Below are 12,913 nucleotides of genomic sequence, written 5' to 3'. Positions count from 1 at the left end.
ATCTTCGTTTACGCTACACTGTTTATGCTCCAGTTAAGCTTTAGTTAACAAAATGTACCGAATAAAATATAAATCATTTTGATAGTTAAACTTAAAAATAGCTTAACATGTTTTGTAAACAAGCAAAATACAAAAGATATTCAATATATTTGTCCCCAGAGATCTAATTAACAACTTTTTTCCACGTGTATGACACCATTGAATAAAAAAATATAAAGCCAAAAGATTTTCATTTTCTTCTGGGTGTAAGAGACAAAAATATCAGTTTAATGTCTCAGTGCTGTATCTCAAGGGATGTAGTTGTTCAGAAATTTTTCTGCTTGCATAAATTTCCAAAAGAAGTATCGGATAAAATGCATACCATAAACTAATATTTTCACAAAAGCTCCAACGGGGAAAAATAAAATGATAATTCATTTGTTGAATTTCATTGAATCTGTTATTTTCATGGAAGCTAAATTTCCAATTCACAGCACAATCATGGTTCGATTTCTAAAATACTATAGTCGGGGCAAGCCTAACCTGGCAGCATTGTGAAGGCTACGCAGATCCTAAACACAGCATTGTGATTCTGCCGGTTCAGACTAGCCCCAACTACAGTGTCCAAGTTAGAGAGATTTAAATTTATTTTCAAATAGGTAGGAATTTAACAAGTAGGTTTTAGTGTATTATCAAACATTTAATCATTAATTTTCTGAATAATTTTTGTTGATTTAATGGCTTTTCAACCATAATTTATTTTGCTATATCATAATCAGTACATTTATTTTAGCTAATCAATCACACTAATTGTATCGTTATTATAGCTTTTGAAAATTATAATAGATATAAAGTACTTAAATAAATGTGAATCCCACTTCAGAATAAATCCCTCATAATTATTTTTAATATGCAAAACGAAAAGCTTATAGCCAAACTTTTTACGTTAGCTTTGAAAAAGATAATCGTTTACCGTATCGAAACTTTCCCATTAAAGTTTTCTGTTATCTTTCGCTGAAATTCTTTCCATTTTGATCGATATTTTAGGTTCAAGCTTTTGGTGGAAAAGAATGATTTATGAGTCCCTGACTAGAGTTTTACAATGCATCCATTATTAAATCTTAAGAAAAACTCTTAGTTTGGAATGCTAAAATGAGAAAGTTTAATTTTTTAAAAGGTTTCTATTTTCACTTTAAAATATTTACTCTGGAAAAAAAAGGAAGAGAGGAAATGTTTTTTCGTGAAAATTTGTTCTGACGTTTATATATTGTGATGTACATTTATATTAAATATCTGCCTGTCTTGGTTATATTTTTCTTTTATTTTAGAAGAAATTTGGACTAAAATTATTAAAGATGAAACGTTAATAATGAAATTTTCCATAATTTTGCTGTGAGAAGTAATTAAATACGAAAAGCACTCACGTTTAATTTGGAAATTTTAGAAGAAGAAAGAAATTTCACTAAACATAAAACAACGTAATAGAAAACTCATAGCCATTGCTGTCGAATTAAAAAAAAAAAAAAAAAACATGCAGAGTAGATAATCACAGCAACTGGTTAGTACGGCCTGCTGTGCTTGCCTGATAAGCCCATTACTTCAATAAAATTTCTTAAATCTTTCAGTTATTTTTTCAATAAAACTAACATTATTTAACATGCAATATTGCTTTTCAATTTTAGCAATGTTCTCTCTGTAACATATCAAAAAAGAAAAAAAAGTTAAACTTTTTTTTTCTTATACTTAAACTATTTTTTAACAGAAGTTGTCTTCTTTATTTATTGACTAGCTGCGTCGCCTGTCTTTGCTCGGTCTACCTCGAAAATAAAAGTTGCGTCAAGTGACGCGTGTTAAAAAATCAAGTTTAAAAAAAATGCAAAATTTCCCGACAGATTGCAGAAAAATAACCAAAAAAGACAAATTTTAAACCTTGCAATTACAGGAAAAGCCTCAAAAGAAAAGCTAGAATTTTATTTGTTCATATTCGAGAAAAAACGGCAACAGATCTTTCTTCTCAATGATTTGCTTCACGCTACAAATTTTAATATAATCATTGCTCAACAATGACCGTGATCAACAATGGATTTCCAATTGAAGGCTTACCAATAGGGATTGCAATACCGGAGCAAAAATTCAATACCGGATTCGATATTTTTAAAATGTGATATCGCAATACCGGTATTTGAAATTTCTCAAGAAATCTTTGAAAACATGTTGTTTCGTTGCCACATTATATAATTTTGTACAAAAATTGTATTATTTATGAAAAAGTAATGTGGACAAATATAAAATAAAGGAACTAATGTCATAATAAAAAATCAATAATAGTAAAAAAAACAGCATTTGTTGAATTGTCTGTAAGCCTTTAACTCATTTACTAAGCCCTAGTACTCAACATACCTACAGTTGAAAATACTCTTTCTGAATTCACGCAGGTTGGTGGAACTGTTAACAATGCGCGTCCTCTAACTGTCTAGAAGTCCTTCATCTTCAAATAATTCGGTCTCTTGCGCGTTATTTTTGAATAAATTATTTTGTGTGTGTGTGTTTCTTTTGTATTGTGTATATTATTACTATATATATATTTTAAATTTATGGCTAGCTGTAATTTCTTTCCGAGAGTCGATACTTTTCCAATATTAACATTTTTTTCTTGAGCAAGAGAGGTTTGTGTTTGCTTTTTATTACCTTTTCGCCCTTTGGTTTGAAATTTACGATAAACTATACTAAATTTGATCTTATTAGTTTCTCTTATGCATTTTTGCCTTCTTTTCAAAATTCTTTAATTATAATTATGTAAATACTTTAAAATATGTTTCAATTGATTATTCTTTACCTCTATTTGAAATTTTCAAGGCACTATGTAATTTCCAAATATTATCTTGCCAAGTATAAAGCCAATTAGCGAGGCAGGACTACAAACCTATACTGGTGACAACAAATTACCATTGGTTATGCTAACAAGAAAAGTTTTTGTCAAAATTTAGGACAAATAATTAAAAAATAAATCATGAAGTATTATTGCAATTTATGGTTGGAATAAATTGTTCATAGGTCAAATGTATTCAAAATTACACTCGAAATTAACTTTCGCAAAAGGGAAGTGAGTGATCAGGGAAATGGAAAAAAAAACATGGTGCAGCCAATAGCGGACGAAAATACGATTCATCTCACCTTCTAGTAATAAAAATATCATTTTGCAATCTTTCCGCTTTTGTTTGATGATATTTTATTAGTTAGTGCTTTTGAAGTCAAATTTTTGCATCAATAGATTCACTTTGGTTCTGCATCATGGAAAAATAAATGTATATTTTAAATATAAGTGGATATTTAATAAGTTAAATTCAAAAATCCTTTAATTGAATCTATTTATTATTTCCAGCTAATACCGAAAATACCGGTATTTCACTTCAGCAAATATCGGTATTACGAAATTGCAAAATTACTCGAAATGCCGGTACTTGGTACAGTCATCCCTCGCTACTTCGCGCTTCAACTTCCGCGGCTTCACTAATTCACGGTTTTTTCTTTTTTTTCATTTTTTTTTTTTTTTTCATATTCAGTAACTAGTTTTTTGCATGCGCTCGTGTAAACTTCTCCCCACAAAAGAATAACAATGCAAGTCTTTTTAAGTAAGCTGAGCTCTTCTGAGGCGTGTAGTTGTACTAGTTGAGAGGGTGGAGGCATAAAATCACCGAAGAAAGTGAAGGGAACCGCTGTCTCATTTTAACCGTTAAACACTAACTGGAACGTATAACTAACTCACTGTATTATTACTAGGGGATGTAAATGCATCTATAAATGGTGTTCAACAATGTATTAGCTTTGCAAGTTATACGGTGTATACTTAATACCTTTAATGAGGATAAATGTAGAGAAGAAGAACGGGGGCTCATACTGTCACTAGCTGGCAATTAATTCATCATCGAACAAGTTGAGCTATTTTCATAGATTAGTAGATAGATTGTAAGAACTTCATATGTGTGTGTAGTTTAATTCTCAATGATTAACAATGTGATATATATTTGTCTAATTTTGTGCAATATATTAAGTAATACAAATTTAATGGTGGCAAAGGATGCTGTATCATGTCTAGGGGGCTCTAACTATGTTAGAAACCTATTTAAGTTGTCGTAGAGTAAGTTTAATGCGCTCAATTTAGGAAAATATTCGGTTTTAAATACAGAATCTTACTTCGCGGAAATTCAGTTATCGCGGTAAAGTCTGGAAGGAATTAACCGCGATAAACGAGGGTTAACTGTATACCGGTATTGCAATCCCTACTTACCAACATTTGAGCATGAAATTAGTTTAAAACAGTAACCGAACAGCTAATACCGAAAATACCGGTGTTTCACCTCAGAAAATACCGGTATTACGAAATTGCAAAATTACTCGAAATGCCGATATTCGGTATACCGGTATTGCAATCCCTACTTACCAACAGCATGAAATTAGTTTAAAACAGTTATAATTTGCGTTCTAATTACCGTGGAACATCAGAAAAATTTTATCTGATGCTGAAAAATCAGAGATTTCTATGGATTTTTTATTCTTATTTTTGCGAGCATTTTTTCTCCCTCATTTTTGAAAAATGCTAATTTCGGGTGCAAAAAATTAAATTCGAAAGGTTTCGGTTTTTTTTTTTTTTTTTTTGTTCAAAAAGTTCCCTACGTTCCTTCTCGGCTACCCACGTACCTCCTTGCTGAAATTGGTCGAGATCCGACGAAAACTGTATTTCAAGGGAACATATATACATACATACATATATACACATATATACTGTCCGACTACGGATTGCATGGAAAAGGAAACATCCGGTTTACATGCAGAAATGGACGTATCTATTAGTTTTTAGGGATGCCAGCGGGGGGTTTGCAGATGTATGTTAGCCTCTATATAAATTCCTTCTCTTTCAGATAGAGTCGTCTTAATTGGATGTTTGCCAATTGTATAAAACCCATGATTGAACATTATATTCTTTGTTTTATTTATATAGATTATTTTTTCTTTTTAATATGATAATAAATCGTTTTAAATGAAGATACATTAAACGAAAAAAGAAAGGACTTTTTTTTCCATTTTTAAAATCAAGGGTTAATAACCAATTGTATTGAAGATCTTTACAGTAGTGCATGCGCAAGAGCGACGACGCTATTACACGTTATACTGCAGAGCTGAGCAGTAGAACTGACGTGGCGTGCTATATCTTTTCAGAATTAATATTGGAAAGGTGCTTAAGGCCATAAAGACCCATCGAGTACATGCTTATTGAATATTTTGTCTCGAAAGTTCTTTGGTTTATCACTAGCAGTTACCATGTGGATACAGGAGACACCGAAAAATTCCCCTATTCCTTTGACTTGAGCCCAAATAGTAGACATGGAGATGACTGGTGGTGCCATCTCTCGATGGTTAATCTAATTATCTAAGTTACATGTTAGAGGTAATGATGTCGCCTACTCTCGGTACCTCTTAGCAAATGGCCATCCCATATGTGCCATTAAAAATGGCGAATGCTGACCCTGCAGCTACCTCCACGTTAAGAGAAAACACTTGAACTACCTGATCATGTGAATAATGCATTTATCAATCAGATCGTTGCTTTTGAATCGAAATGTTGTGCAAAAATTTAATGAAACCATATTTATATTCAATCACATTCGTTTCTGTCTTCTTATTCGTGCTCTGTATAATTTTTGATAATAAATTAGTGTCAAACGTTTTTTAAGTTTTGACACTAATTTATTAACAACATTTATTAACTATTATTCAAAACACTTAATTTTATGTATGCAAGAACTACATTTCACTGAAAATAAATATCAATCTGCTGAACAGATCGTTTTTTAATTGAACTTGTGTGAAATAACTATAAAGATAACCAACCAAACTTTTATTTCAGCCTGTAACTAATAAATGTGAAACAAATAAAATTTTGAAAGTTTTTTTTTTTTTAATTTTTATGAAACAAATTTATGGAATCGAAAGAATATGTTGCAATAATAATTATGTTTTTGAAAATCCTTAACAAAAAATAAAAAAAGAGCAGTTTAAAGTTACCATAATAATTGACTAATTTTAGTTGCATAAAAGTTGCATCTATCGTCTGTAGAAGTATCACATCGGACGAGTGATATGTTATGGTCATAGCTAGAGTTGATCTGTTTGTATAGTAGAAAGTTTGTTATTACAACAAATGTCGTATTTGTAAAATATACAGAATGGTCCGAAAGCGGACAAACCTACTTTTTTTTTTTTTTTTTTAAACATTATGTTAGTCCCGGTAGCGGAAACAGAGCGAGATTTTTGAGGAGTCTAAATTTCTGAATTGGAAAGATTTTCTTTTTTCGCTTTCTGCTTGAATTTCTCCAATTAAAATCAGAAAAATATAGTTCAAAGTAAAGTGGAAAAACAGTAAAAACAACAAAAAAAACAGTGTCTTCGAGGCCAAAAGCACTTGCTCTCACAGCTATATGTGACTCAGTCTCTCAGTCTTCTATTTTATTTTGAAGCTTTTTAGCCTTCGTTATATTCGTTTTTTTTTCTCTCTCTCTCTCTCTCTCTCTCTGCCATAGGTAGGTAAAGAGCAGTACCTGCAAAAATAAATTTTTAAGATATTTGAAGAAACAAGTTTTGGATTCCCTACTAACAATAGGGAATTGTTGGAGTTTGACGTTTTTTTCGTGCATTATTTTCAGCGGAGACTGAATAAGCAAGCTTGTACAATTAAAATAAAGTACAACAGATGATAAAAATACAAAAAAAAAAAATGAAAAATTTGCAGATTCAGCGCTAATCTACCTTGTAGACTACTTTTGGGATATTTTAATCTTCGTTGCAGACTACTGACGTTAATTTTTCGGGGGTAATTTGTTTTGTCGGGGGTTCGGAGATGTTTTGTTGCAAAATATCTGTGAGAACATGGCGCAGAATTCACCAGTGACGACGCGAATAGTGTTTCTACCGATGCTTATGACTCTTTTTAAGGTATATGTTTATTACAAACATTCAACCATGACTAACATAACGTTGTAATTAAAAGGGAGGTACACCCACTTTCGAACCACTCTGTATGTGAAACTTAATTCCATCTCGATCAATTTTGTTTTTCTTATTGTGCTACATGTGAAACATGTGTGTTATTTGTAGATAAACTGTTGAGATCCTTATAGAAAGTTAGGCCTACTTCCCACGAGGCAACTCAGTTGAATCAACTTTCGAACGATCGGTTATCAGGATGTGTAACCAAGTAAAAAGTTAAGGAATCGCCCGACATCCTCCACACGACAGTCAATTCATCAGGTACACCAGGCACATGTGCCTCTACCATTCTCATACAGGTGAGTTGAATCAACTTTAAGTTGATTCAACTCACCGGGACATTGCCAAGCATTCACTCTGCACACCAGTGGCGGTGATTCAAAAAGGCAAGGAGGTGGGAAACCGCCCCTCCCCTCCCCACTTTTTATGATTCAGTTATATAATTTATTTTCCAATTTAGGAACATAAATTATTTTTTATAAAAAAAAGCAGAAGTGTCAAAATTTTCAGATCTAAATTATTTTTTTTACTTTGCATGCTGTTTACAAAACATTATTTAGCTCATGCAATAACCCCCCAAACCAAAAGTCCCCCCAAAAGGGAAAAATACCCCTCAAAACATCCTTCCCCCTAAAAACTTCAATGGCGCACTCAGCGCCATGACCCCCTACGTGGGAACCCCTGGTGACATCTCAAAATACTTTGGGGTAAATAATGAAAGTCTAAAATTCATGTCTAAGTGTATCTTTGGGGAAAGTTATTGTGTACGTAATTCATCAAAATCTTTAAAAAACATGAGCTAAGCTGTTAAATTTGCATCCATTACCGCTCGTATGCTCTAAAAAGCAGCCTTAGTAAAATTTTGTACTTTTCTCTCTCTCTCTCTCTCTCTCTTTTTTTTTTTTTTTTTTGCTGCCGCTAAAAACGTTACGGCTTTTAGTTGTTGTTTTTTTTTTTTTTTTGCCCCCATCCTTCCCTACTCTTCAGGCCTAATCATCGCCTCTGCTGCACACGAATAAACTAGTTGAGTCAACTCTGTTCAGTTTTGACACCTTGCACGAATAAATTTGGCTTATTAGAAGGTAAGTTGATTCAATTAAGTTGACTAGTGTGAAGACACCGAAAAACGCCAGTCAACTAGTTAACAGACAACTTTTTCGAAAAGTAGATTTAACTAACCGCCTCATATGTGGGAGGCCTTCAACAAATTTCATATCGTTTTTTCATTTGCTTATATGTTTAAGATTCCATGTACTAAGGTGAAATTTCATATCGTTTTTTCATTTGCTTATATGTTTAAGATTCCATGTACTAAGGTGAAATTTCATATTTTTTATTTGATTATCTTCCAGTTACAATGTTGTGATCCTGATTGTGACGTATGTTCTTCCAATCACTTTTATGATTTTTACCTACTTCAAAATCGGAAAAGAATTGTGGGGAAGTCAAAGCATTGGAGAATGTACACAAAAGCAGATCGAAAGCATTAACTCCAAAAGGAAGGTAAACTATTACTTTTGTTATTTGCATTTCCTTGGAAATAATTTATATACGTCCCACGTTTCTCCGTTTCTTCTACTCCACTTCTTTGGAGTTAAAAATGAATAATTTTCATTCATTTAGAAAAAAAAAAGCTGAAGCTTTTTTATTTTTAAATAAAAGACTTTTAAGTATGTATTAAAATAAAATATAAAATAAAAAATTATCCACCAACAACGGACGAGAAAGTTTGAAAGTAACTGGGTGTGAAAAATTCGACTTCAGGACCGTTTGTTAGCAAATGAAATCATGCCTCCTTTTACCCCAGCGTATTTAATTTTACATATATCAATGCGCTGGGAGCAAAAGGAGACATGATATCCTCAATTTACCCTATTGGGGATTGACATTACTACATAAGGATAATTTGGGTATCTGTTTTGGGGTCAACTGTTTGCGTATAGATAGTCGCACTATACGCAAACAGTTTACAACATTATGAAGTTTTACACCAACATTACTCAAACTGCGGCTCATAGAATGCATGCGACCTGCTGAATCCTGAAAATATAACCTAAAATATTTAAAACGAGAGAGAAAAATCGTACAAACAATCAAATTATAGTTTGAATTCAGGTAAATACACTTAAAAGTTTGATTTGCATCAAAACTTCCAAAAAAGAGGAAAAATGAAAAACTTAGTTCTTTCCATTTTCCCCAGAGCACACAATTTATGGAGTTAATGGACGCACCCAAATTGCTAATCGAAAACAGCTGAAAATGTGATATTCATAAATAAATGTTCGTAGTGTTCCACATGGCTTTGAGGTAATAATGCTGTATTTACAACAGTATTTCTAAATAGACCTACTAAAATATGCTAAAAGTATATCATCATGTTTGTACAAGTATATAATATATAAGTTGATAAAGCATCATAAGAAACATAAGTTTGCTAAATTGAAAACATTATGTGCCCAGTGATGTATGGGGGGGGGGGGATAGGCTATGAGTGGACAGTGATGTATAAAAAAAAATACTCAGTGCAAATTGTGAATGACTGGTAAGAATGGTTTGAAAATTCTAAAAATAGCCGCAGGCTCCATACCCTTAGTAGTCGGTGGAGTTTGTACAAAAACATTTCACTTCCGGATACCAGTATGAAATTTTGTACAGCACTTATGTTCATATAAGAGAGCAAAAAAACACCGGGAGGCAATCGATTGGAGGTCAAGACCCCCTGTGGTGACGTCATCAAAATGGCCGCCATGTATCGGTTAATACGTCGGTTTAACTGCTTAAAACTCCATAATAGGTCATATTTTTGTAAAATTCAAATACATTATCTGAAAGTCGTTTAAAAAAGCTCTTCAACAGAGCTTAGTTTTATTTTCTACTAACGGTACCCGCACGGCTTTGCTCGTAGTAGAAAAATTAAAAGGTCATTTCATTCGCCTGTATATTTACAAACAATGGATGATGAATTTTTCCCCAATTTGCGATGTTAATTTGCTCGGCCATTTTACGGTTCCTTCCTTCCTCAGTTGCACGACAGCCCTGGGTTGGCCCTGGCCTTCTCAACATTTTTTATGTTACCGTTCCACGTTATGATAATTTTGTAATTTACTCGTCCACGATATGATAATTTGCTCAGTAAAATGTTCTTAAAATTGAAAAAGAACAAAATCGAATTTTCGAAAAATCGCTTCGAGGTGCACACCCCCATGCTACAAACAAATTCTCTGCCAAATTTCATGAAAATCCGCCGAACGGTTTAGGTGCTATGCTCGTCACAGAGAGACATCCGAACAGATATCCCGACAGATATCCAGACAAACTTTGAGCTTTATTATTAGTAAAGAAGACAAATAGTTTAATAATTATTACAGTATCAACGTGATGGAATTGATAATTGTTGAAAATTGATAGGAAAACAATGACTTTCCTGTGTTCTGCAATATTGGAGTAAAACTTTTACTGTTATACCTGCATTATAAAAGAACCTTTCCAGTTTCATTAAATTTAAATTTGCACTTCATGTTTTAACACTTTTTGTCAGTATTTTACTTTTATATTGAATGAAAGAAAGGTTAAAATGCAGAAATAATCAAAGTCACCGCCCAAAATGCATCGTGAACTTAATTATCAATGCTATCGTATAATAAAACAATTTTGTTAAAATGCTTACATTTTAAACATATAAAAGAAATAGACGAAAATTACATGTTTTAATAACAAAGAAAAAGTAGTTGTTATAACAAAACCAGTAATAAGTTTTTTTAAGGAACGTTTTACGTATTACACTGACCCTCACAACTACAAAGAAGTGTACAATTCAGACCTGATTTGACGCATCGACAGCGTGTAGACATCTCTTTGCACTTGCATGATATAAGTTCCTGTAATTTTTGCATTGTTATTTTGGGGTGTGCATACCAAAGAGGTTCAAACTCTTCACCGATTTTTTTCCATCCCCACTGATATGGATCCAAGAGCTGAAAATTTTGCTGAAGACATTTTGTCCATAGTAAACACTGCAATATTGTTCTCTTAAGGTGGTGCAGAAAAACGTTGCTAGATGCTGGAATAAAATCAACTGGTCTGTTTTGCTGGGTGAAGAAAATTCTCCTAGCCTCATTTACGGTTTCCATTAAGCTTGTTGAATGATGCGTCAAGACTACGAAGCGCTGAATAAGTAGAAAATGCTCATCTTCTTCATTAATGCTCTCAGGTACTTTAGTATAGTACAAAAAAACTTTGTCAACATCTCTAATTGCCATCCCTATTTTCCATGCAGTACCTAGTTTTACCAATGCTGGCAAAACTAGACACCGTGTGCTCATGTAAAGGGATGGGAAAAAGGTAGAAGATCTGTAACACCTTGTAGAACTTTATGGTGCAAAACGTGAATGGGAAGATACCGTAGATATTTTCCACTTCCATACTCCACCCATAGCTCTTGCAGTTTCGGAACTCGGAACATAGCAATCACTACATCATCACTGTCAACAGTTTTCACGGTGATCTTTACATGACCCAAGTATTCTATTGCATGCTGCACATAGAGGAATAGCCTCGCACCGGCTTCTTCGTGGGATACGGGAAACATGGTTTCAAAATTGTTCTTGACTGAAGCAATTGCAGTGTCTTTGTACGAGCATACAACCTGCTTCCCATCTGGTAGATCCATCTTCACGAGATTTTCTGCCAAAAATTTGAAAAGCTCCACTTTATTTTTATCTTTCGCAAGAAATTTATCAAAACATTGGATTTAATACTTATTCTTGGTCCAGATCCTCTCCATTGTCTCGTGTCGCTTTTCAAACTTCCTTTTGAATGCCGGTCAAAAACCAAATCTACCCTATGAACACTTTTTCGTCTCATTAATATGTACGGCTTCATAATCTGATCGCAGTATTATTGGACAGTTCGAGCAGACTGAGGAACAAGCATGTGAATCAGTGCAGCACCATCAATGAACAATTTAGTTCCGGAATAGCCGTCAAAACCAGTCCAGTTGATTGAACGATACAAGAAACTACGCCGGACTTTTTTCTTGGTTTCCTAAATTTGCCAAGATTGGATATAGAAGGTAGACACGAGCTGTTTTCATGAGAAAAAAAAATTCTTTTACATCCATTTGAATTGCTTGGCAGGCAACATATAGCTTAGCAAAGAGAGTGCTGCCCCTCCTCAAATTAACAATGTTTTGCTTGTCTTTGGACTGAACAGAAATATTTTTCTGCTCATCAAGATGATATTGTTTCTTTTAATAACATCATGTATGGATAATTTTCTTAACACTAAGCAACGCAAGTCAATACAAATGTATTGAATTGACTTGCGTTGACATCACAGCAATGGCACTTTCTTCCGAGAGAATAATTTTGTTGCTGTTTACTGCAGTTAAATCGTCATCTTCGAAAGGATTCCCGTGTTCTTCAAATGTTTCAACTAGGCTGGAAACATGAGTTTCATACCGAATAAAAAAGCTTCTAGTATCTTCATGTATCTAGTATCTAGCTTTTCAGTAGTGACGTCAGACTTTAGGCTCTGATTTTCTTCAAACTCCCCAATCAGGCACACAACTTCCGGTCCAGCAACCATCCATTGTATTAATGACGCCTCAGGACTTAAACGTGATAGATTAGTTGATGATTTTTAAATTAATTTGTTGTTTTGCTCATGCAAATGGTCGTGTGGCATCCTGGAAAATTTCCTCTCAGTTTTGGAGCCAGATATATTTTTCCTATGAAACTCTTGAAAAATAACTGGATGCATCTCTACTGCTTCAAATTGCACAGAAATACTGAAGGCAATCGGGCATAATTTGTATGATCAAACCAAACATCCATGGATATATGTTCTCAATAGTGACAGTAAAATCTGAGAAATTTCCTTGACGAATAGT

General features: G+C 33.4%; 1 protein-coding gene across 1 annotated transcript in view; it reads left to right on the top strand.

Annotated features, from left to right (window-relative positions):
* LOC129225886 (tachykinin-like peptides receptor 99D) overlaps window positions 1–12,913 on the top strand; it is a 148,954-nt gene that overhangs the window by 127,108 nt on the left and 8,933 nt on the right. The window contains exon 3 of the mRNA XM_054860416.1: window positions 8,376–8,526. Within this exon, the coding sequence (XP_054716391.1) occupies window positions 8,376–8,526 (151 nt within the window). The remainder of the gene's footprint in view (window positions 1–8,375; window positions 8,527–12,913) is intronic.

Source organism: Uloborus diversus, chromosome 7 (assembly GCF_026930045.1).
Source record: "Uloborus diversus isolate 005 chromosome 7, Udiv.v.3.1, whole genome shotgun sequence".
In the NCBI taxonomy this organism is placed as follows: Eukaryota; Metazoa; Arthropoda; class Arachnida; order Araneae; family Uloboridae; genus Uloborus; species Uloborus diversus.
Note: the sequence above shows the minus strand (reverse complement) of the source record. Positions and strands in the feature narration are given on the sequence as shown.